Source organism: Vidua macroura, chromosome 4 (genome assembly GCF_024509145.1).
Source record: "Vidua macroura isolate BioBank_ID:100142 chromosome 4, ASM2450914v1, whole genome shotgun sequence".
Lineage (NCBI taxonomy): Eukaryota > Metazoa > Chordata > Aves > Passeriformes > Viduidae > Vidua > Vidua macroura.
In genome coordinates, this window is record NC_071574.1 from 26,028,063 (window position 1) to 26,054,922 (window position 26,860).

Sequence of the window (26,860 nt, forward strand, 5' to 3'; positions counted from 1 at the left end):
CTACTATAAACTTCAAACATACCTAAACATCTTTAAGAAGGACTACCCCTCCCAAAATGCAAACAATCCCAGTCCTGCAACTACCCTATTTCAGGAGAAAACCAAAGAATTAAAAAAAAAAATAGTCCTTATGCGAAGAACTGTATAATTGTATAAATAACTTGAAAAGGAACACGTGTAAGGTGTAGACAAGATAGTGACCCTGGTAAAAACATAGCTCCAAAACACCTTCAATCCTTCCTGATTATCAGCTACTAGAGGACTTAAGTTAGGATGGCTACCTGGTTGCATTACCTGACATAGCTAGAAGGCACTGAACAGGAATCAATTTTCCACTGAGGGACTGGCAAAGTACATCAGCTATCAACTTTTCTCTATCTCCCTTCCATTTAATTGGAAAGCCTCACACCTTTCCAAAATATTGGTCATTTTAAATGGGGAAGGTCTGCTGACAGCACCTGTTATAAAGAAAAATGTAACATTAAAGCACTTGTGCTACTGGTTCAAAGTGATTTCACTAAGCCCACAGCTTACAAAGGGAAGGGAAAAATACATTTCTCCTCTGCCCTGCAAACCAGACCTCTTCATACCAAAAACCCCCTGGCCTTCAGCATTTGCACTCCAGCTCTACCAGATCCCTCTTTCTCCATTATGCACCATTCTAACACGCCAGCCTGCAGACAGTGAGGAAGCAACTGGCACGAGCAGGATTCAGCAAGGCCAGCACTCAGATCTGAAGGATACTCTTCACTGTTACGGATGTCCACCACCAGCAGCTTTGGCTTGCTAGGCTTTGTTTTCTTTACAGGTGTTTTGGAATGGCTAGGTCCTGTCAACTCACACAAGTCTATCAGATCTTCTGCTGAAATTCGTGGGGACACTTCTGCTTTCAGGTCATCCAACTTGATGGAGTCCCTAGACTTTAAAAGAAAAAACAAATTAAAATTAGATGTGAAAGAATTAGAGATATGGGGTTTTTTAAAACTTGTGCTTATTTGACGAACTTTAAGTGCAACAACCTAGACAGATGGAAACACATCTTTTTCTTTTAACTCTGAACTAGAGTTTAACTATCCATACAGAAAAGCTCCAGAGCAGTGCCAAATGCCTGACTACTATAGCTCTATCTTCTGATAGAAGTTGTTAAAATAGAAAAATTGATTGACAATCTCTGCAAAAGATTTCAGTTTGTGATTTGTTAATGAATTATTCACTGTGGCTGACGAGCTCACAACATCCACAGAACATTTCTTACCATTAGAAATAAAGTAAAGTGGCTAGAAAACACTCTCTGAGAAGAGAAACTGAAAGGTCTCGTGATTGGAGCAGAAAAGATGGCAGCTTGCCACAGAAACTGCAGGGATACCTCTGAAAGATACAGAGCTAGCTAAACACCAGTTATTACCCCAGCTCAAAGACCAAGCACAAATCAGGACATCAGAAATAGAAGATTTATATTATACCTAGAAATATAGTAATTTTTTTAATAATCACAAAAAATTGTCCTTAGTTTTGTGGAACAGGAGAATTATATATTAGATTTAAAAAATTATTTTGGGGAATGTGACAGATTATGACACAACACACACCACACTCCTGATAGTACTCAAACAACTGCATAATACCTGAAATTATTTTTCATAAGAGAATATTCATTGTGAGTTATCCCAGAAATATTCACAAGTACTAGAATTTCTACACTCCACATTTTTAGAGAATATCACAGTAACAATTTTTCTGCTTCTAAAAAATATTCCACTTCTGTTATCTTGTTTTAAATTGCAGTAATGACACCAATACATTATTTGCTTATAGCCCATTATAGCCCATGATTCAAGAGAACAGGAGTAGCACTCTGAAGGAAATTGAGGCATTACTAATTGTTATTAGTCCAACTGACTGTTGTTAGCCCTAGGGTTTTTATTTCTTTATTTCTTTATTTATTTTTATTTTTAAACATACTAGTTCTTCATCTAATCTGAGGACTATTCCAAATTTAGGGAATATGCTAGAGAAAACAGAGAGACATAAACATTTTTTTTGAGTTATCTCCCAGGAAAGGCTTCTTAAGACAGTCCAGCACAGTAAAGCAAGTTAGCCAAAAGCCCTCAAAATTACAAACAAAATCAGTAATTCTACTTCAGGGAATATTACCTCACCCAACTGCCTTTTCCATTGTATATAATAATACTCAAAACAGAAGAAGTTACAAACTGCCAGTCTCAATACTCTCCTTCCAAGTTCAGAAAAATAGAGTCAAGATGCTTTATAATCAGAAAAATACATTATTTCTGGATAATGTATTATTTGTTTCAACAGAATAGTCAGTACTCAAGGGAGACCTGTATCCATAAAAAAAACAGCATGACAGGGCACAGCCAGCTCCCAGTTGCTGCCTAAAGCCACCTCCCACCTGAATTGCTGAATTTTCCCAGGAGGAGTCCAAGGAAATTAACTGCATTAAAAGGGAGAAGGAAGAAAAAAAGTCCAGCTCTGCTCACAAACTTCAGACTTGCCAAAGGAATTCAGCAGTCCCATGTCTAGTGGATTCACAGCAGACACATTTGGGAGATCCAAGAAAGGCATTAATATAGAAAAAAATACTGATTACAAAAATACAGACTTGGCTGACACAGCTTCATTTGCCTGGTGACAATCTGGTAGACATTGCTATCCTAAGACAACAGCTTCCGCCTCAGGAGCAGGTTTGAGGAGCAACACCAAGGAGGGAAGGGAAGCAAGTCTGCTGCAAAGAGTTCAGTCCTTGAAGCAGGTTCACATGGTATTGTTACAGGTAACAATAAACACTTGGATAATGAAGTCAGTGAAACTGGCTGAGATGACCCGAATTAAGTCTACCAGAGAAACACGTACATTATGTTGGACTCTAATTACAAAACCACTTCCTACTTTTATTTATACAACTTTTGTCTATTCAGTTGATGGGATGAATGCCTCAGGAAAGAGTGGAACCTTAAGAAGAAAGCCTGACATCTACAGCAGAAAATAAACCAACCAAAATTCCTGTAATCTGATATAAAAACATTTTCTCTTTATCTAAAAGCATAAAGCCATACAAAGTGTTTTACAGGTACACACTGTCTGTCCTGCTAATACGTTTTAATAACCAGGACAAGCATTCTTTCCCTTTAACTGGATTGAAATTAAGGAGAAACACATTCAGCTATGCATTTTACAACCATCTTTGCTTTGACCTACTATGTTCAGATCTGCCTTAATGGTAGATTCAGTGATACAACATGTCTATATAGGCTTTGAACAAAGCTGAAGCTTCTCAACAGACTTGCTGGAAATAGCATTGATTCAGCAATTCTTTCTCTAACAACTTTTTCATGAGACTAATTTATTTCCTTCAAATTGCAAAGTGAAATATATGCATGTGCTTAGAAGATAATTTTGCTAATTACTGAAAAAAAAATTACTACATCTGCTGTTTCTAGTAACAACTGTATTTCATCTCAGGCATTTTCTCACAGGAATTTTCTAATGAACTGTCAGTCTGCACAAACCAAACATGGTTAACATCAAGCTGTCAATTCTTCTACCCCATCCTCACACCTCATCTTCATAACCACCATCCTGCTACAGATACTTTGAGACTGCAAGAAGGTACTACAGAAACTGGACTTGAGTTGAGACAGCTCTTCAGGCCACCACATCCACTGAACACACAAATCTTGCAGATTCTTCTGAACCTTTCCTACTCTACACAACAGTGTTGCAGCTGTTGTATATCACCTCAGTGCCTACCCTCTTGACCTCAGCATGGAGAGGTACAAGATACAGGCTGACATTTTAGACAGGAGTCTTCGCAGTTGTCAGAACTATTTGCTTCAATTCCCTGTTTCGGCTTTACTATATCATTGCAGGCACTGCTTTCCACCTGTGAAGAGCCAGAAGAAAAAGTAGGTGAAGGAAGGAAGAGGGTTCACTGTAAACCAAATCCTTTAAGTTAGGTTAGCTGCACTCAGAAGAAGTTCATGGCACTGATATAGTCTCTTAGTAATTGTTTACCCAACAAGTTGTGAACAGGGTGTAGTATGCAAATGAGATTTTGATTTCAGCTACATTAAGTGGCAGGTAGGCACATCTCAGGACAGCTACTTGCAATATCCTGTTGAATTTATAATCTGTAATTTTTTTGTTTGTTTGTTTTAAACAATGAAGCATAATTATTATCTCACAACCTAAATTTCCCATGCTAGTAATACTCTATAGGGAGTACAGACAGGACAAATACAAAAAAAAAAAAAGCCAGGATAACCACTGGGAAAAGCTTAAAAAAAACCTCAGAAGCTTATCACATACATAAAATGCTTGTTTCTTCCTTTCAACTATCTTTCTGCTGTGACCTATTTAGTCTTTTCTAAGGCAGACATGGTACATACTTTCTAAAAAAACCCACACTCTTTCTTAAAAAAGGCAAAAGCTCTACTTTAAGCACAGTGCCAGAAGGTGCTAAAGTTAAAAGTCCAGTTACAAACTTGTGTTTCAGCAATTGTGTAAGAAACTGTACACTGACAATACTGAAACTGAGAACTGCTCATATACAGAGCATACTCATATACGTGCTGTCATTACTTCAGAAATTTAAAAACTGTCAGAAAGACACTCACATTTTCACACATCCATGTATGCACAAGTCTACATGTGCTAGGATACTGAGCTTACTACTTAAGTTGCTTTATCTGTTTTCCTGCAAAGAGAAACTTATTTTAGCATATTCTAACTACAAGCATGAATCTTGCTTTAGACTATTGAGCTATAAGCAACTGTTTGTCAGGGAAGGCTGCTTAAATCAGCAGGATGGCAATAGCAGAAAGTACCTAAGCTGAAGTCTGAAGTCTCCTTGCTGCCCAGAAGTTTCTCTGACAACACCCTATGTTCTTTACTTTCAAAGCACTTATTCTTCTCACCCCATTAATTTTCAAATAGGCCTGGGAATTGCTAATCCATATGCATTTACTGCTCTTAATAAGAAGAAATATGCATTAAGAACTTAATTATTTTTTTTAAATATTAGGAATTAAAGCTGCTTAACCATTCTTAATTTGGAAGCCAAGTTTTAGATAGATTAAAGCACTCCAGAACATGAGGCTGGTACAATCACAGCTCCTATCTCTTTTCCCATTAGCCTGTAATCTCTTACAGGCATTTCATCATGGCTATTAAATGAAGATATACACTCTTTTTTTTTTGAGAAAATAGCCAAGGATCTTTAGTTCTGCTGAACCTGAATTTAACAGTCCCATCTGATAAACACAGAAGCTATAAAGGAACTTTCTATCCATGGAAAGGACAGCTTTATCTGAGTAGATGCAGGGTTTCTCCCCTTTGTCTTTGAAGCTGGCAAAACTTAGTGCAGTTTATTTAATATACTAGGAACTTCAGCCTGGAAGTCAGTATAGTTAAAATCTGGGGTTCAAGCAAAATACTCTACTCAAACTGTCAAGGTCTTTCAGGAAGGAATATGTTTCATGAAAGATGAAAAATTTCATATTTTTTAAAAATATTTCTGAAATCAGTGTATGCATGTACACAGAAATAAGACTACAAAAACATCTTTAAAAAGCTTATAAGATAATGGTTTAAGGTCTCCACCTGCCCTCCCCACCATTTTTATTACAATTACTAGCAAAGGGTCATGCAAAAAGGCTTCAGTGTTTTTTGATGTTCAATTGCGACTGTTTATAAAGGAGGAACAGCCAAAATTCCAGATTTTAAGAACTCTTTTCTACAATTTTTCAACACTTGAGTGCCAGTGTTCTCTACACAATCTCTCTAGAAAACTGATTCTTACACTTAGTTCAGTCCTCTGTAGCCATCATATTCTGCTTCCCATATTCCCTAGTCAAGACACTGGTGTCTACCTTCCCTATGCTCCCTTTCTCCCTCCCCCCACTTCCTATTTAAGTTTGCTCCATTTTCATTTTGCAAGCTGTACTCTTCCACCCCCTCCACCATCCTGACTCCCCCCACAAAGCTCCCTATTTCAGAACTCACACCTTGGGAAGTGCAAACAGCAGCTTCCAGCCAACTGTCAATCAGAAACATCCTCCAAATGTCTGCACACAACTTCATAGGCAGTCTACAAAAAATGGAAGTGAGCTCTGCTTGCCAAACCAGCTCATTACTAAGGAAACACAAGGAAAGGCCATCTCAATGGAATCACATAACTGAGTGAATAAACTGAGTCAGCAGGGCTGGAAGACACAATATTCCCCTGCATGCAGCAGGGCAGACATGCTGCAAACTCACTCATTGCCCCATATATGATAAAAAAGGTAAAAGCTGCTCACCACTGCATAGAACCACTTCAAAAGACAAAGCTGAGGCATAATCCAGTTATGCCTGAAAATACTCACAGGACACCTTAATGTGCAACAAAACTTGCAGCAAAAGCAGGAGCAAGAATGATCTTGCCGGCCTTGAATGCTTTCCATCAGTGACTCTTTTTTTCCCTCTTGATACATGCTCTGTCTTTGACAAGAAATTGATTTGAGAAAAATTATTACAGTATCTTTAGGAAACAGAGATTTCCCTCTTTAAAAACAAAACAAAAAAAAAAACCAAAAAAAAAAAACAAAAAAGCAACAACCAGAAATTAATAACACATCTCAATGCAAACTGCAACTCCTAGAGGAATTTCCTTCATAATGTGATCATCTATCTCACTTGGTCAGAGACCTTGGAGTTAGCCAATCTACCTTCTTTAATCTGTAGTTGCTATTTCACATACTTGTTTTCTGAACTGGCATTAGCAATGGCAGCACAGGTCTAGGACATTTTTAGTCATTTACCACTGTGAAGTTTGTCAAAACATGCTTGTTCAGGTTCTCCCTTAACTGGTGACTATTAAGATGAGTACTGAATTTGAGTACTTGACAAAAATTTTGAGAATATGGTCACCCAGACAGTCACCCTGTAAGCTGCATGTGCTTTTCACATAAATCTTGGATTTCTGCACCATTCCAGCCATTTTAGAGACCTGGGCCCAAGCTTTGTTGAGCTATATGAAACTCATCATCAACAGATACATTTATTCCCATAAATCCAAAATGTATTCATTCACATTTGCTGGATGGGCTCCATGACTAAACTTTGGTGCAGGCTCAACTCTACAACCAGTATGGATCCTTTCTTCCAGCTATGCTGTCACACACATTTGATAATCAGATTTTCCATGCCTAATAATGTCAGAAGTGTAAATATATAGACAGAGCTGTAACACTTTTACTAGTAGATTAGGATGGTGTTGACACCATCACACAGGTAAGAAAGCTGCATCCAGAAAGTCTTTTCTATCCTCCAGCTGCACTTCCTAATAAAGTTACATCATGATGACACTGCGTCCTGACTCAGCTGAGAAAACATACAGCACCTAGCCTGGCCTGTGGTGCACTAAGGAAGAAATGTGAGGAATCCTAAATTCAAGACTAGCCTAAGGCAGGCTCCTATAGAGGAGTATGGTGAGAAAACAAATAGGGCAGGAAAGAAGACTGAGGAGTAGAGGGAAAAGGCACCTTAGGCTGACATAACAGACCTCTTCCCCACATCATGAAATTTGTGTTAATAATAACACAATATAATAAAAATATATAATAATAATATAATAATAATTTGTGTTAACACAGGCACACAGCACTGTGCTCTATGACCTAACTTTCATAGCAGCAGTGTACGGCACACATAGGAGTTGCTGCAAGCTGGAATTAGAGTTGCTGTGAGTGGCAGGAGGTAGCTATAGCTGTGTACCTGGGCATGTTTGTGTGGGAGACAAACCATTAACATCCTTCATTCTACTTCTCCTCCAAAACTTGACTTCAAAAATTTCTCCCAAACTCCATTGCTTCTAATGCTACAAGCACACAAATAAAAAATGTAACACTAAGTGGATAATTCCTCACTGCAGTATCTAATTGTGCTTCAGAAGCTATTTAGATCTGTACTGGTCCTACAGCATACACTAAACCCACACTCAGTGGGTTATTCTGACTGTTACTTCTCTCCTAAAATAAATTAACATAAACACTGTACTGCTCTTTCATTTTCCCTTTTTTAGATGCAGGCCACTATTTTTTTTAAATAAAATATGGATTGTTTAACAAGGTATGAAATAAAACTGTCACTCAGGAAACCTGAGTTTGGCTTTGGTTGCTAAAATAACTTATTTCCACCGTAGCACTCCCTCTCAAAGATAAACGGAGTCAGTTGTAAAATACATGAAAAGAAACAAAATAACAACTGTGTCTTCAGTCAGCTAGCCAGATTTCAAATCAGGACCACTAGAGCCTGAAAAATTACTAAAACACAGAGGTGTGTAATTATTTCCTAATATTCTACTAGAATCTGATTTTAAAACAATTTCCAATTTGGGAAAAAAAATAAAAAGAACATTCCTACAAGATGCAAAGAGAAAGAACCAGCTAGATTTTTTTTTTTTTTTAATAATTAATTTTACTGGTACAATTATGTACCACATAATTTCCCCCTCTTCACATTTGTTAATCAGTCATGGAATCCCAATTGTGGGAGGTCTAAAAGGTCAAATGCATCCAGCTTCAACTTCAAAGTGGGTATAATCACAAAGGCTTATGAGGAAGGACTAGTGGACAATCAGTGAATCCAGAACCTGAGCCTAAGGCTGCAGCAGAGAGTGCTCTGGCTGCTCCAACTGCCCCATTTACATTCAAAGCAGATGAACACATCCCAGGGAGATCCTAAAACCAAGTCTGTGCAAAACAAGCTTAGAATCTTTAAGTATGATCTAGAGTGACTCTCTCACTAACTATTACAGTCTCATATAAATAGTATCTAGATCATTACAAACATATTCCTTTTATTCTGCCTCAACTAAGCAGTACATTTGTTTCAATGAGTTTACACTCAATTTAAATAATTGCAATTTGCATTACAACTTAAAAAAAACCACCCACAACATTCATTAGAAACTTCTGAATTAACATTTAACATCAATTATTTCCTGAGCCTTATATTTTGTATTTTATCCACTCTGGTAATTTAATGCCTCATCTTCTATGAGAAAAAGTCTTAAAACTATAGAAAAATAAATACAGATTTGAAAAACCAGTCAGAGTAGACAAGGTGCTAAATATGGCTTCCTTTAAATACTTTAATCTGCAGAACCGAAGTTCTGGAAGCAGAGGTTTCCCTACACTCCCCACTTCCTCGTAGCTGGCAGCCTGGCTTATGAGTATCAGAAAAACCTTGAAAAGCTAACCAATAAACAGAGAACGTTTTGAAGGTTGCAACAATTGCTAAAGCATTTACCAGAATGTGATGGGCTTATGCCTAATTAAACAGCGATCTGCTTATTCACTCACAAGAGAGTGACATAAAAAGTACATTTTAACCAACTCTTCTAAAAAATGACAAATAACCCCAGCTTCTCACTCAAGTTGTTGGCAGCTACAACCAGAAGAACAGAAGCATCAAAGGCAAATGGAAAATAAATTAGAAGCATTAACTGAGATCCTGATCAGTTAATGCTTTGCACAATTTGAACTAAAGATAAATTTGAGTAAGAGATTTCTGTTAAGTGTAAGAACAGTAGAAGAGGAAAACAAAACCAAGATCCACACAAAAACAGAAGACAAAAGAAACCTGAAATGGGTCAAGGCAGTCAGAAGAGCCTTTAGGCAGAATATAAGTAACAGCCATTATGAACAGCATGAGCATCACACAGACATTTCTTAGCTGGTACACTGGAACAGAAGTGTTGGTATACACTACTGACCATGATTCTTTCTGAAGAATAAATGGATTTATACACCAGTTATTTAACGGCTTAATATAAAATTAAGCAATATATTTTTTATGGACAAATACTTCCTAGGTGCAGACAGGAACTCAGAAGCAATTGAGTGCTACTGTATGACAAATAGGCCTGAATTTCCATCTGTTGGAAGTCTATCACACAAGCTATCCTTAATTACTGGCAAAGGAAAGTTATCATCAGGAAAATTTGCTCATACTATTTATGATAAAAACATGTTTTTCATATTTGTGTTGCTTAATCAAGCCATTAAGTCATGTTGCTGCTTAGGTACTTCTATTACTTCATCAAAAACAAAAAACGGGAACTGTTGGCATTTAAATCACTGCAAGGATCAATAATCATCTGGTAGACTTTTCTCCAGTTGAATGCTTTCATTCCTCAACATCTCTCAGGAACTCCCACCCTTGCAAAGAGAATCAGGAGTAGAAGAAGAAAGCAAAGCTGTAATTGTATCATTCTCTGGATTTCTGTGAGTTCACCTGCCACATGTGAACAGATACTGATAGAGAAGCTGCAACATTTTCTCCTTTTTATTTAGAATTATGGAAGTAGCTGTAGAGAATGTATGTCTACCATATGTATAATAATGGAGACACAGATACAAGCAGACAATTGTTATATTACAGTGTTATTTCTCTCTGTGACTCCTGGACATTCAGGAAAAATACTTCAGGAGTTTCCAGGGTATGAAAGGAAGTTTCAGGAAGAGTAAGAAGAAAAAAATCAACCATGGTAAAGAAAAGTTACAGACACAAAATTGAGTAGACTGTAATGTTAATTCAGTAGTGAATTTAAAGGGTTTTTTCCGTTGTTATTTTTGATGTTTTATCTTTCTCAAAATAAATAATGCAAACCCACTTAAGATGCACATTCATTCTTTCTGAAACTATTTCCTCCTTGAGATTTTATCTGAGTAGACAAACTTACTGGCTGAAAGAGTAAAAGATTAAGCAACACACAAGTCCAGGAGGAAAAAAGAGAGCACCCAAGCCTATTTACAAAGTTGCAAATAGATGTCACTAAAATAAAAACTAAGCAATACTAGTGATAAAAAGCAGTTTTGTTTTACTGACTGCTGATTTAGGGAGAAAAATGCACACCCAGAGGGGAAATACTTCTCCTGTTATTATTAACCAAAGCGCAGTAAGATGCAGATACACACAAATATTTAAGTTGCCAATAAAAAGCACTTAAGAAATAAACTGAAGCAGCATAGAAAGAAAATACAAATAGAGAGGTAAGAGACAGCTGGTGTTTACAATTAAAAACACTAAACATTTAATGTTTCAAGAAGTCATAAATTACCTTCAGAAGGAAACCCACAACTTTCTTCACAAAGAATTGTTTTGTACCCTACCCACTTTCAAATACAGAGGTGACCCACAAATATAAAACTGGAGATAGAAATGTAGTGTAAAGTCCTTGTCCAAAGAATGACCAACTAAATAGGTAAGGAAACAGAAAAGTTATTTTTTTAAGAGCTAAACTGCAGAGCAAGGACACAATGGTGTTTTAGAAAATCCATTAAAGGATACTGTGTGTACTAAAGACTGAGCTCAGATTTCACCCCTTTCAAGTAGATAAAAAGTTTCCCCATGACAGCAAACAACAAGTAGAGGACATGTTTGAAGAAAGAGATAATTCCAGGATTAAGGTTAAAAAAAACCCCAAACAAGATCAAACCACACCACCTTTGTGTGTAAATAGTGTATTTCACCAATAATTTCAATTTAGGTTTTATCAATATTGCTCTAATCCCTGAGAAGTGTCATTTTATGAAGACAAACATCCAAAAGTACAGTCACAAGTGAGAAATAGCTCATTATGGACTCATGTTACACAGGACTTTCCAAGTCTGATCTATGGCTCCTGACTGAATCATAACATACTTGACTTGCATCTATCGGTCTCAAAATCTGACACACAAAAATACAGCACATGAGAGCAAACAATACATTTACAGATTATAATTTAAGATAAGAATAGTCTTTCTTGTGTCCAAGAGATTAGTTTCTTCTTTGCTTACATATTTCTGTATAGATCCCTGAACCTATACAGCTCTCTTTCATATGATGAGCTAAAAAACCAAAATACAGCAGTAACCAAAAGATCCAATATACTTGTGCTTCAAAAGATGTTAAACCTTCAGCTGCACTCCAGTAAATGAAGAGGTCTTTGCTGTTAGGCAGACAGAACTAGAAATGAAAGAGACGTCAATAGAAGTTCTAGTATTTATTTATCTCCTCTTTAACACACTAAAAACATTTGCTTAATTTCTTGGAACTTCTGGGATGGATGAGCCTAATTACTGGCTTTATAAACAAACACAACTTCTGGAATGAAAATAAAACACAATCAGGAAAAAAACACCCAAAACATTTCTAAGAAAATGGAAGAATACTGAAAAAAGCCTTGCTTGATCTGAAATAAGGATTTTTCTCTCTGTTACAAACACAAATATTTTCACTGTTTATTAGTTCAGCATACCAGGGCTGCTTTTTCCCCATCTCCCTCTTTGCTATATCCAAGTGCTATGACTCTTGCTTTTACACATTAAGGCACAAGCAAATGCTTAGAAATCAGAAGACTTGTTTTTTTTACTCTTTTGTCATGACATTTGGGAAAGCTAGCACATACACCAAATCATTTTCACTGGTAGCACATCTGACCAGACTGCCAAGAGAGACTGAATACTTTCCTTGGAAGTTTTCTTGATCTGATGGATCAAAGCCCTGGGCAACCCCACCTGAATTCAGTGTTGGACACATTTGCTGAGGAATTTATACCAGATGACCTTAGGAGGTCCTATCTGAATTACTCTATGAAAGACCAGCCCTTGCCTCCTTCAGAAAGCCTCTCTACATATCTCCAGGGCAGCACAGCAGCAGTTGTGTAGCTACAATTCCTGGATGACAACAACGAGTATTCCCCTGGAATTTCATTTTTTTTTCCCCATTGCCTTTCTAGATCCAGCTATTGTTTCTTAAATCCTGTAAGATCTTTCAAGTTTCCTTTTGTTCTTCATTTGCATGTCTGCACTTGCAGTCCTGGATTTGAAGCTAAGGCTTTCAGAAATTACAACAGAAATAAAAAGCAAAAACCAAGAAAATTACTGAACATCAAGCTCCAGTTTTTAAGGACTAAAAAGTAAAGATCCACTTGAATGACAACAACATCAGTTTCCTAGTAGTTAGGAAAAACAAATGGAAAGACTAAAACCTAATGCAATTCACCAAATAGAAGTAGCAGGTCCATATATACTTCCCAGATTATTGGAATGCTCATGAATGAAATGACTGTAGGAGAATGTGGAAGGAGAAAAACCCCAACAAAATAAAATTTAATTTTTAATTTTTATAGTGTTAAGAGGAAGGAAAGGAATAATTTCAAATCACCTGTATTCAGATAATGCAGCTGTCAAGAGAAACAGCCATTAGATTGTACTAGAGAGAGAGGAGGAAAATAATTTTGCTAAACTGGGTATCTATTTAATGCAGATATTCTCTTAGTTACTAGTTACTCTTTGCCAAGATAAAACCAGGCATAACTCACCCACTAAACTCCAGAGTAATGCGTGGCATATCCTTTACCTGACATGCCAAGATGGAAAAAGCAGCCAGAACTGCCTGCATCACTTTCCAGTTACCTATTTCTCACTGGCACACTGATCTTTTTACTGCTTTTCTCCTATGATAAAGTTCTGCAGGCGAGATGTGGACATTGGTGGGCTGTTGTAAGAGAACTGAAGGAGCGGGAGTTGGGAGAGGCAGGAGAACCACGCAATCTGAACAATCTTCCCTGCTCCAATTCCCACATTGCTTACAAGGTCACTGCGAGGAGCTTCCTGGTAGTCTGCAGAGAAGCAGCACAGGGAAGAGCTCCTGGTGCCGTTGCTGTCGGCGGCCGGCCGTGGGGGCTGCGCGTACTGCCGGTACGTGGCGCTCTTGGGAGTCCAGCGGAACAGGTTGATCGACTCGCGAACACAACGCTCAATATCGATCTCTGGAAGAGATATAAAGGAAAAACAAGAAATACAAGAGCAAAATATCGGTGAAGTAACCCAGCTACGACATTGCCAAATAGACATATACCCATCTATACCTTTGTCTGTCTCTCTGTCCCTTGCTCAAAGGAAACGTAGATTTCAAAAGCATTTTCCCATTCAAAAAGAAAAACACTCCAAGTTTTTATTAATTAAAAACTAGTAAAGACATTTTAAGAATTAATTTGATCTGTTTAAGGGAAGTGTATGACAACTTTAACCAATGCAAAGTCAGGACAATAATTGAAACTTAGTTGTTGTAAGGCAATGTAAAGCCTTTACAAGTCAAATTATTGACTATTCAATGTAAATTTGTGCAGTTCATCGAAAGTAGATTTCATACAGTGTAGACATCAGGATTTTTGGATCAACTAAGTGTCTTACTTGTCAGTTAAATCCTACTAACAGCCAGATTGAAAGCTTTCAGCTACTGAATTTTGCATGGCCTGCCATTTTGACAAAGCTACATAGTATCTGTTTGCTGGAAAACAGGGGTTTTCAACATTAATTTGTGCTTGATGGCAACATAATGGATTGTTTTAAAGATTTTAGAGAATTTTTTAAACAAACAAACAAACAATACAGTCCCAAACCCAAACAGACATTCCCAGTGAAACATCCTAGCTGAAAGAGTGAAGTACCATTGTGATAATATATTAATCAACTTGAAAGGAAATCTGATACCTATCAAGTGAGAAGCATCCTAAAATTAGATATGGTCAATTAAAAATCAGGAAGGTACAATGAAACACATATGTAAAAGGAAAAAAAGTAAACTCATTAGAAACACATGTTTTGCAACACTAAGCATCCTGCATGTATGTATCTTCTAACAAGATGTAACTTAAAAGCCATTTAATCTTTTACCACTATAAAAGGACTGGCTGGTTTTGCACCTCCTGTATGTGGTCTCATGAAGAGCAAAAACAATCCTAGCTTGCAAACTGGTCTAGTGCGACAGACAAGCAGCAGGGATATCAGTACTTCTTGTGTCTGTGCCAAGATCTTGTATGATTCATTACAACAGTCAAAATTTAGATTAAAGCATCAGCTGCTATGAAGAAAACAGAGGCATTGTAGCCAGGCTTTATCTGTATATCTCAAACAGATTTGATGCACTGTCATCAATCACTCATTGCCATCAGCGGATTTGATGCCTTGCCATCAATCTGGGAGCTACTCCAGAAACCTCAGTCATTAGCAGGGTGGTGAGCAGAAGACGCTGAATTTGAAGCTTGGGGCAGAATAATCTAGTTGGATGAGATTATTGACTGTTTAAAAAGTGGAAGATATGATCTATTACTCTCCCATTTAAAAAGCTGTCCATGTTCAGATAGGATACAATCTGCAGCAGATGCTTTAATCCAGTCGACAACAGGATGCTTATGTGCTATCTTGCTTCTAAAATTCTGAAAAGTCTGAGAGTAGAGCTGTGGCTTACCCAATTTTAATTCTAGCTCTAAAAACCTTTTTGTGGATGTGTGAAAGTAAATTGCAATTTTCCTTGACAACATCAGGTTCCCTAGCTGTTTGGGATGATAGGTGTCACAGATAAATGGACTATCTGATGTCTCAACAGTAGCTAACAATTTTTCATTTCAATTATAATGTATTAGGAGGCTGTTATTCAGCATCATTCCCAAGGAAAATACACACAACTGGAGAATTTCACACAATTTCTTAATTCAGGTAAAGAGAAGAGATGCCTTCCATTGGTTATTTTTCCTCAAGCTCAGAAAACACTCAAAAGCACCATCATTACTGTTGCACTTTTTTCTACATTTCTGAAAACTCATTTTATTTATATAAAGTTGAGAATTCCAGTTCATGACTGTAGTACATTTATGGGGCTGTAGTTTCTTTTTTGTTTGTGTTTTTTTTGTTTAGGTTTTTTTTTTTTTTTTTTTTTTTTTTGTTTTTTTGTTTTTTTTTGTAAAGAGACTGCTGTAATTGAGTTATATGCCCGATTTCCTGAGATTCTTAGCTAAGGAAACATTAGTAGTACTTCTAGAATAAATGATATGAATGCAGAATTTAGCTAGTAAAAAAAAATCTGAACAACAATAATTAATAGCATGAGAAGCATTTGGCTGTGAGAGGACATAATAGCCAACACATATCTGAAACACTGTTTACAGTAAAGCCATGAAAAAGCTGAAAGCAGAAATCGAGACTGAAAGTGTTAAACACTGAAACAGGTCAAAGTATTTTTCCTAGAAACAAGCTCTGTAATTCCAAAAGAAATCCATTTCAGAGAACTGGTAAAAAGGCTTGGCCACTGGAACAGGCTTCCCAGGGGAGTGATCACAGCGCCAAAGTTGACAGAGTTCAAGAAGCATTTGGGTAACTCTCTCAGGCACATGGCGTGACTCTTGGGGTATCCTGTGCAGGGCCACGAGATGGATTCAGTGATCCTTGTGATCCCTTCCAACTGTGTGTGTGTTTGTAAAAAACATAACCCAGTTCTCACACATCAGGGCGTAAGTAAAAAATGGAGGAGTCTGTTGTTCTGTGATTTTGGAATGCTTGGTTTCTCATTTCTTCCAAGCAGCATTTCAGGAGGACAGTGGGATTGGCTGAAAATGAAACTCCACAGAACAAGAGAGAATTTTTAATGGCTTGTGGGGGAAGCCATCAAAAGCCTAAAACAAATTTACAGGCTGTCAATTAATTCATCTGCTTCTCGGTAATGCAAAACAAAAATTACAACAAGGCAATTTTGATTTCCACAAGTAACAATAAAAAAGCCCCACAACCACAAAATGCCCCCCAACAATGTGCAAATCATAAGCACATGCATGCATATAATATGGGAACAGTCAAAATCTAGCACCCACAAGAGAGACAAGACTATGGATGGTGAAAGAATTTACTCAATTTACTCACATTCTTTTGAAAAAAACAATTACTTTCAGGATATTGGAGTTTAAGACTACATTAAACTGGTATAAATATTTACAGAATACTTATTAGTCATGTTGCATGAACAGGCTTGACACTTGAGTAACCTTCAAGCCCTTCTTCATGATTTGTTTGCAATTTCGGTTTAAGAAAAATCACTTCCCGTCAGTAACTGAAATGCAATGCAATCTTGTGCACCCTTGCTGGATAAGATCTTTTCTCCTCTTTTTGGCTAATAAGTAAGGGTCTGCTGCACTACTTCAATCCCAATTTCTTCCCATGCCCTTTCAAATATATGACAAATGAGTCAGTCTCTGGTGAAATATCCATTTTTTGTTATCTCCCCAAGACTTTGCATTCACACAGCATTAATCCTGCCTGCACTCTTCCTGCTCCCAAGTCACTGCATTACAAGCCAGAAAACATTAGAGTTTCCACATTATTAGATACATACCATTGATACGTCAGAAGCATAAATGTATCAAGTCAGAGCCTAGATTCTTGAACAGGAGGACAGAACAAATGAACAGAGACTACCTCAGCAGAATGCCAGAGTACTTGACACTTGCAAACAACTTAGAAGCACACTCTTCTGAGAGCAGGGTCTGCATAAATCTCCAGGTGTGAGCAACAAATGAAAGTAACATTTAGAAAGGATGAAGAGGGCATGCTCACTCATGGAGATGTATATGTAACACCTCAGTGCTCCCCAGGAGCCTAGCACTGCGGTATTTTGTAGTTTAAAAATGATGTGCTTTCTGTTTTTATTAAGACAAATTATTTCATTGGAAAATCGGTAATGAAAACGTGCTGAATAACATGGTGTCATTAAATATGAAGCGTGGAAAAAATTTAAGCCTGACTTAAAACATAATAAAAATACTATAAAAATAAGTTATAATTTCAAAACTTAGTACATCTTCAAACTGTTTTTGAAAAATTGCAGAGCACCTGTATTTCAAAAAGTCAAAGCTGGAACCCAAGTATCTTAGGAACCAAAGTCATAATTTCACTTTCAAACATTGTATTTAGGAGTTCTGGCTCAAATGAGCTCAAATATTTCACAGTCAAGCAGCAATCAAGCCTTACAGGAAACAATCCTATAGCAGCAGCTATTGCTCAGCATCAAAAGGCTGTCTCTGACATTTCTAAATATGCAAATAATACAGCAACTGATAAAGGTAGGAGTAGAGAAGGGAAAGAAAAGTGATCGAACAGCAGCATCTTGGTTTTGCCATGGCCCCATCCTAACATTAAGCCCACTGAAATGTTTTGTTCTTTTTCTGAACTAAACTTACTGTTTTTTCTAAGATGGTTTTAATTTTGCTTTTTTCATGCTAAACTGTAACTTCTTACCAAGGCACTGCCTGCCTCTATCCACAGCCTCAACTGAAAAGGATGGCTCAGCCTGACATAGTTGCTTTTTAAGCTATGTAAGTTTATTATTATAGATACAGGAGAGAAGTAGATTGCACTTGAAATAGATGTTGAAAAAAGCATCAGTTTAAATGCAATACACCTGTGACAAAAGCACATGAAATTTTTTATTTTTACAGCAAAACCGGGTGTGCATATGTTGTTCAGAGCAAGTGAAGGCAAGTAATGGAGAAAAACGTAAGATGAATGGTTCTTTCCTAATGGAAATCCACACAGACCAAGTCTTTGTGTGCAGTTAATCAATTCCAGAGCCTTTTCCTTGGGTAACAGGATACCAGTTAAGAAACTCAGCCAAAATAAACTGCTTCTGCATTTTGGGAATAGACCAGAATTATGAGCTTGGTTTGACATCTCCATCACAAATACTTTATTACTACCCTGCCAGGCAACATCAGCTTTCACCACACAGCCACATAAATAGGCCAGAAAATCTCTGTGCTATGAATGCTCTGGTACTGAATAGGTCAGTCAGTTCAGCCTCCTGATTCCTGCTCTTAGAAGAAACAGAGGTGAAAGGCCATAAACTCTTTTTTCCTGATAGCATAAAGAAGACACACTGAGTGTGCATATTTAAAAGGACAAATCTAGGAATAGAAGTGACATTTTTATCCCACATCTCTGTATCTATTACTGTGAGAAGGTTATTATAAATGAAAAGGTCAATAAAGAACTATTCTTTTTACATTATTTATTTCATACATTGCAGGATAGTTGCATGAGTCCTTACTTTTGTGGACAGCAGTAGAGAGAAGCAGCAGTAACCACTATGAATTATTCCCTAGACATTAGGGTGCATAAAGGGCAAACACAGATTCTTTTCTTACTTGTGATTGTAAAAATTCCTCTGACTCAGCAGTTCACTGGAAAAGCTTGCTAAAGAACGCCTTCCAGTATGGAAACGTGATGGTGTCAGGATTGACATGAGCAGGGAAGACACAGAATTCCAAGTGATTGTATTAAGAGTAAAGCTTTACTGTAAGTCAATCACCAAATGCCACATGCTATGTCTCATTGAGAAAGGCAGAAATAAAGACTGGAGCTAAGCTCTGACAAGAAAGCACTTTTTAAACTTTGTTAGGAGGTATGCCAGTGCTGTTGAACAACAGCCATTTCTACTAACCAACAAAATACTAAAGACACCTGGAGCAGTCCTACCACAGGGTAGGATGTTGGCCAATGACAGAAGCACAGGAATTCCCAATATGTAATGGAAATAGTCAGAAGGAGGCTGCTATGTAACACTTGAGATATACACAAGGGGAAATAAAGCAGCTTAGCAGAAAAATGAACATTACTTCTTAGATAGATAATAACCAGAAGATACATGAAAGGACAAGTTTACAAAATTGCAGGGATCAGCTCAGAGGAGAAACTCATGGTGCCACCAACACAACATCCAACAACAGTCAATTTTGGAAGGAGTAACTCTTTCGGCTTTCCTATGTTCTTTTTGTTATAATATTTGCTAAATATCTGTTAAGTCAGTTTTAGAATCTGAAATACTAGTGAAAGTCACCTTCTTTATCCTAAATCCATGTTTCACAGAAATAACATGCAAAATACGGAAACTCGGCAAGCAAAAATAGAGATCATGCTGTTACAGGTTTCCATCTGGGTGGTAACTATGAGCTACATCAGTTATTTCCCAGGTGTAATGGGTATAAACCTGTAAAAAAACTCTACAGTCAGAAACTCTGACCAGGCCAAATGCTTATAAAGCTGATGACTCTCTTAAGAGTCATAAGTAGAAGACCTTTGCATTAACTCTCCTGTTAGCCTTCAGGATATTTGTAAGGAAATAACATGAAGTAATTCAGATTTTCTGCTTTTGAAATAAGATGGAAATTCAGGTAATCCTGAAAAGGAGTACCTGTTGCCATGAGTAAAGGATGGAAGCCTCTAATTTGACCTGTTCATTCCCATACCAGTGATGGAAAAACTTTGGTTAAAGACAAATAGAGTATTTAGATCTGCCTAATGACTATCCTGAACCATGTAACACTCTCAAACTGCTAGAGCAAGCAACATCTTATTCAGGATTAAAATGTTATTTCCCACAAATACAGCAATTGTAAACAGGAAGGATAACCATCTTGCTTATGCCACACTTAAAATTGCTTTCATTTCCAAAAAAATGCCCTAGCCATTTGGCACTGCAGTAGATAACTTACTGAGATCCAAAACTTCCAGTGTTTACCACTAGTCAAATCTGTTAGTGTTTCACATAGCAAAACTAATAGTTTTAAGTAACTAACAGCAGCCCAACCTTGTCAGTATACATTTTCTAAGTTATTTAAAGCTTGCAGCATAATTAAACTACTCATAAGCCACAGGGAAAAGTTCCCTTATTCTGTGAAAGAGCTGTTAACACCTCCATTTGAATTTACACATGAAAGCATTAAAGTACATTCAAGAGATAAAAGTTTGTCATTTCAGGGTTGCATTCCCAGCAGACAAATTTGTGGTTTATCAGCTTACATGACTGCTTACATGATTTGTCTCCTTAGAATGGTGCTATTCATTTTTTAGCATGAAGACTGATGAACTAGCAGGAGACTCTCTAGCTCCTTGCTTTGCTCTAAAGCTGAATGCAATGTGTCCAGCCTCTCCCCTCTATCTCCCACAGATGCTTGTCTACGCTTCTTTTACATTTTTGAAGTGACAGAGGTGCCACCTGACACACCCCTGCTGGTTACTCAGGTATTTATCAGCATTTTCAGAATGCAGACAATATTGTTCACATACAATGTGAGTTGTTCCCAGAAACTTCCTGAACAAGTTTTGCCCTTCAATATTAACAATGCACTCCTGAAATTGATTCCAAGGTTGCAGTATTAACTACTGCAGTATTATTAAAGTTTTACCTTTAGGTACAAACCCTGCTCTAGTTCTCCATATTTAGTTTCGGCCTTCCTGTTGATTTCTACTAAACTCCAGGATATTCTTAGGAGATTAGGAAAGAAGAAATTTAGACAGAGAGAATCAAATGCTTCATGCAGCTTTATAAAGGTAAGAGTTTAAGTGAAATATTATGTGAAAGTAAATCAAAGGGAATTGACAGCTATTCCAAAGTATAAGAGTACTGAGAGTTCACTTAACCTCATTTCAAAGTCCTTATTTTGACAGAAAGATTTTTCTGGCTCTCAGCCTACACTGCCATTCTAATCTGTATTTAAGTAATGTGTATCTCTGTTGTAACTGTGTATTTCTATTACAATGCTAGACATACACTCCCCAAATATATCTACAATCATATAGAAATTGGTGATAATGTACATTTCAATCAAGAATTTTTAATACTGCATTATTTGTACAGCCCATTTAGAAATTCTCCTCAATTAAGAGTTAGAGAACTAAAGATTATTGAGCAGAACATTTATACCTGTACAGGCAAACAAACATATCCAGCATAACAAAATTATAAACAGATACCCTATGAGACACCTTGCTCTGTCAGCAACATTCTCTGCAATTGTGAAAGGAAAAAAGTCTAGTACCCAGTACTGCTTTCTAAGCATGAGTCTAATCCAGAATCAGTTGCTATGCTTGCAGCTTCAATGGGGAAAAAAAGGAAATATTTTCCCAAGACACCTTTGTAATGAAGAAGAAAAAAAAAAAATCACCACATCTAGCAACAAAGCTCAGATAACAGCACCCAGAATTTTGTCAGTTCATGCCTAGAAATGCTAGTAGGTTTGACAGTCTACCTTCTTGTACTTACATTTTATTGTAGTGTAAAGGTCTACAAAATCCTACATGACTAACAGATGGATTATTCTATTTTCTGAAGTGCCTTTTCACTATGGAGAGCACTATCAGGGTGCTTTCAAAAAACAGGGGGCATAAGCTGTGTGTCAGACTGTTTTTAAGACATGGACTAGGAAAGTTCTACTGAGGAACTCACTTTTCACCCTTTTTATGAAGCACCATCTCTTGTGGCAGACAGCCCTTTGCTAAAGGAAATATATTTGATTTTCTTCTGCCAGTGACAATTACAGACTACAGTAAATTATTTCAGTACTTTTTTCCTTAGTGTGTTGCCCACTCCAGCACTTCTCTTTAGTCTCAAGAGGGTAGAATCTAAAATCTAGAACTGTTTTCTTTGTGTCACAAGGAGTGGAAAATGTAAATAATTAAAGAATTCACAGTTGCAGGTAAAACAACATCAGTCTTACAGAGTCTGACACTACCAGACAGCCTTGGTGAGCAGGTGTGCCCTAACAAATCTCTCTGCTTCTGTCCCAAAACCAATAATCTTGAGGAATTGCATCATGAAATACACCTGCATCTCCAAAAATCCATCTAACATAGCAAAGATGAGCACCATGCTCAGAAAAAGATGCTTCCATAAATATCAGCCTGACCTACATATTTCAAGAAAAGAAAACTAGGAAAAGTGACTCCCTTTTAAATGTCTTTTGATATTTCCAATCAATATTTTTGCCATAGTTACACCACCATTATCATGTGTATCACGTGAAAGAGACCAAAGTGCTGTTTTTCTTCAGCTATACTGCAACTTGAAAAAGTAGTCAGCTTCACTAGCTCTGCAGCAAAATACTTTCCAGAGCCATATTCCATGAATGACAACAGAGCAATATGTCAAACTTTTGTAGCTGAAGTTTAAAAAGTTTCATTTTAGAAGAGCTGTCACGGCTCTGTTCCTCAGAGCCTTAATCTAAGCAATAAGATACTTTCAAAAGTGCATGAAAAAAGTCAAACCCTAATCAAAACATTCTATTATCTTCCTTTCTCTTACTGCTCACTGGAATATGAAAACCCACTGTAAGTCCCTTCAAAGGTGGTGTTTTAATCTCTGAGGTTACATTTTCCATGGAGGAGAGGGTGAAACAAATGGGAACAGGCACTAAACACCCATGAACTCAGTGTGGACTTGGTGGCCAACTGTCATTTTTTTCCTCTTATCAGATCTGTATCAGCTAAATGCTGAACCACCAGAAATTCCAGTACAATAAAAGCATATGGATCACAGATGTGGGCAGACAAAGGATTTTTAGGAAGCAAAACAGCAGAAAATAAAATGGTAGCTACCCAGGGTCAGAAATATATCTGAAGTAGAGCCTTCTGATATGTGTTTAATTTTGCTGCTGTCAACAGAAATGCATTATTCAAAACTCTCCATACAATCTTAGCAGAGAATTTCCACTATTTTTTAACCTTTAGTCCATTTATAAGCTGGATGCAATCCTTCTAAGCATTCATATGGCTTCCACCATCATGGGATTCAGCATTTTGGCACATCACTAGAATGGCAATAGATATAATAATTTTTCCCACATTAGAGAAAATCCATTCCCTGGAGAATCATTTATGTCTGTGGTTTGATGACAGGCAGATCTTGCATCTTAAAGCTACATGCCTGTGTCTCACAAAGTTTTCCACTTCAACCATTTTACTATGGCTCCTCATTGCACTGGATTGCTTTTCTACAGTCAGTCTGAATGAACTTCCCATCTCAGGCTAAGGTTCTTCCTTTGGAAGCACTGACTATCCTGGAGTCAGCAAAAAGACACCTTCTTAAGGTGCACAGCATTAAAAGAATGAAACCTCCTCTTGCTCCAAAATTACAGAAGATGAGCTTACTGAACTAACATAAAGGGTGTGTTTGAGTATGTTTTATCTCATTTTTAGGCTTGGTATTTATTTCCCTGTTGTCTAACAACATCTGTCCCCATCTTTTCCTCAGTTCTCAGAAGTCCGTAACTCATCTCTGTATGTCAGTGCTGATATTGGCAGTGATCACTGGAGAAGACCTGTTTGCCAGGCTCTATACTGCACCCATTCCAGGTGAGAGTGGATTGCCCTAAGGATCCTTCAAATGTCTGCAAAGAGCAGTATACGTGTCTGGATGCTTCCTAACAAAAGCTGCTGCAGACTTTGTACTACTTGTACAGTGGGTAATGAACTTCTAATTGAGTCAAACTGCAATAACCATAATTTTTGAGTTGAATAATGGACATTATCACACAAACTTATGGCAAGATGCTAAAGACTAAGCTATAAGCAAAACTGCATGTTTTAAAGTAAACTTATGCAGTTGGTCCTCAGGGCATGAAAAGCCTTCTGGGTTGTAAATCTGCTGATATATGAGGTTAAGGGATATCCAGACTGGCTTAGTACAAATAAGCACTTGTCTGAAAGCAGAGTCCTGTCTCTGTTGTTGGTACCTCAGGAATCTCATCATAGTAGTGCTACCCATACCAGTTTCATTTTCCTGACACATACTGCTACATGTCAGACTTACAGGAAAAAGAAAGGTATTGCATAATGTTTTTGCTCTCTCTGCATCACCTGAATAAGAAAAAATATACTAAGTCTCAAAAGTACAGGTAAAATATTAGCAACAACTCCAGGGTTGGTTTTGTTTGTCTGTCTCAAATATTCCTAAATATTCTCTGGAATCTATACTGTTTGAATAAACTTTGTACTTAACAGAGCTCCTTAAACACAAGGAAAAAATATGAAAGAATAAATGACAGAGAATTTAAATTAAAAACCCCCAGCACTTTGGGGTAATAATTTCCTAAACAACCTAATTCTATTTAATTCTATTTAGCAGTTGCTTATATGTCCCCTTCATACAGCTCCATGAGGAATGAACTAAAACATTTGTTGCAAAAGGATCTTCCAGTATTCTTAATTAGCCAATTATTTTGTCAAAATCTTCAAATATATTTCCTAATCTGCTAGGACATTGTTTGAGCAACATAAAAATAAATTAAAATTTTTAACAGAGCTTCAAAAAATAGCAAGTACTGCCCAATTGTATTTGCTTTATAGATAACTTATGGCCAAAACTTTGAGACAAGTATTGGAAAGGGTTTTCAGAACCAAGAAATCAATGCTGACACAACGCCCCTTCGTTTTCCTCACATCACTATTATTTTAAAACAATATTCCAATTGTGTTATATACAGTGCACTGGAAATTAGGCAGTGGGGTTTTTGTTTTTTAAAAACAAGAAATTTTGAAAAAGTGTCCCACAAAGTTTCAAGCAGTAAAATAACTCTATCAGTCTGGAAAGGAAGTTGCTTTCACTGGCAACCTGAAATAAGCCATTCCAGTGCACACAAAGCTTACAAATTACAGGAGTGTCAGACTGTTGAGCAACAACTGATTTTAGTTTAAAATTATCATAGATGTTTTGAACAACATAATCTCTTCCTGGGAGTGATATATTTTCAGATGAAGGTTATTTGTAAATTACTTTCAAAAAATTCTCAGCCTTGGCACACAACTTATTTTAACCAAAATAGTAGAAGTCATGTTTGGAAGACACAAGTGACAAAATGCATAATGAGTCAATGCTTTTTAATCAGAAATAGGACTCAGGTCAGAAAGAAAAAGCACAAGGCTATGTGAATTGTATGTTTAAAAAGTTACTGATTAAGCTAGACCAACAGCACTTTCAAGACACACTAGGGTTGTCTTTCACCCTTATTCTTTTTTCCCTTAGTAGTTTTACTAGCAGTATTTTATGGTATGCTTTAGTTTAATCTCAAAATATTCAATTGTGCCACTGCTGACATCCTAAATATCACAGACATCACCAATTTAAGGAAAAAAAAAAAAACTCTCCAGAAACCTGTATTTCCTACCAGAGTATCAGCAAAGCTGTCATCACTTAAAACCAGCAGAATGCATGTACCTTATATCACTACAGATTTTAGTGATTTTATTTTATGAACACAAATGTATTACAAGAACTAAGGTGTCCTTATACACGACCTCAGCATAAAATACTCCCACTGTCAGTAAATCAGCTGATTTGAGATAAATTGGAATCTATAATTTAACACCCTTCAAGAAGAAGAAAAACATGGAGAAATTACCTTAGGCAAGAAAATAAGTTAAATATTAGTGGATCTGTACTTAACTAGGACATACAGCTAACACATGGGGGAGGAGAGGGCGGGGAGAGAACCAATCTTTTAGTTTAGCACTCACATTTCAGCCATCTGTAGATATCCCATTAAACCTACCATGAACATTTGAAATGACTAAACATACATATTGAAAATTAAAATTCTACTCTAATAGGAATGGCCAAATTAAATTTCTTATAAATTGAAAAATACAGTAGCAAATACATAGTACATACCAAACTAATAAGTAGGAGAGAAATTTTGAAATGCAGAGCCATATGGAAGGGTTTACAGTGAAAGACAATTTGTGACAACAATATTTAAAGAGATCACAGAGCTTCATTTATGATAACTCAAAGTTATCAACTTACTGACTTATGCAACTGTGAACTCAGCCTCATCTGCTTGGTACCATATCCTAGAGTACTGCTAACCTCTAAACTCTGCAGTTGTGGAGACTGCAACACTTAAGAAGACCTTTTAAATTCTCCTCCAAACTTAATTCTCTTCAGTTCATCTGAAGAACAATTTCTGTTTAAATGAATTATGAATTACTGGATTGCACACATGGATGTTCAAAAAGAGCTCACTAAATCCATAATTAGCCCAGGAATTACCCCAAAGTTAGAGTTATCTAAAGAAAAGCCACACATTTAAAACAGTGCCAACCTCTGACCTAAGACCTGTATTACATTACTAAGATCCTGAGCAGGAGAGGAGGGAATTAATACAAGAACATAATACAAGCATGTTCTGAGTGCACCAGGCTTCCTA

At 36.9% G+C, this 26,860-nt stretch overlaps 1 protein-coding gene across 1 annotated transcript in view; it reads right to left on the reverse strand.

Moving 5' to 3' along the window:
* The window catches only part of TBCK (TBC1 domain containing kinase), an 88,572-nt gene that overhangs the window by 13,577 nt on the left and 48,135 nt on the right, over window positions 1-26,860 (reverse strand). The window contains exons 23-24 of the mRNA XM_053976490.1: window positions 13,644-13,822; window positions 745-920 (exon numbers count right to left, since the gene is read on the reverse strand). Of these exons, the coding sequence (XP_053832465.1) occupies window positions 745-920; window positions 13,644-13,822 (355 nt within the window). The remainder of the gene's footprint in view (window positions 1-744; window positions 921-13,643; window positions 13,823-26,860) is intronic.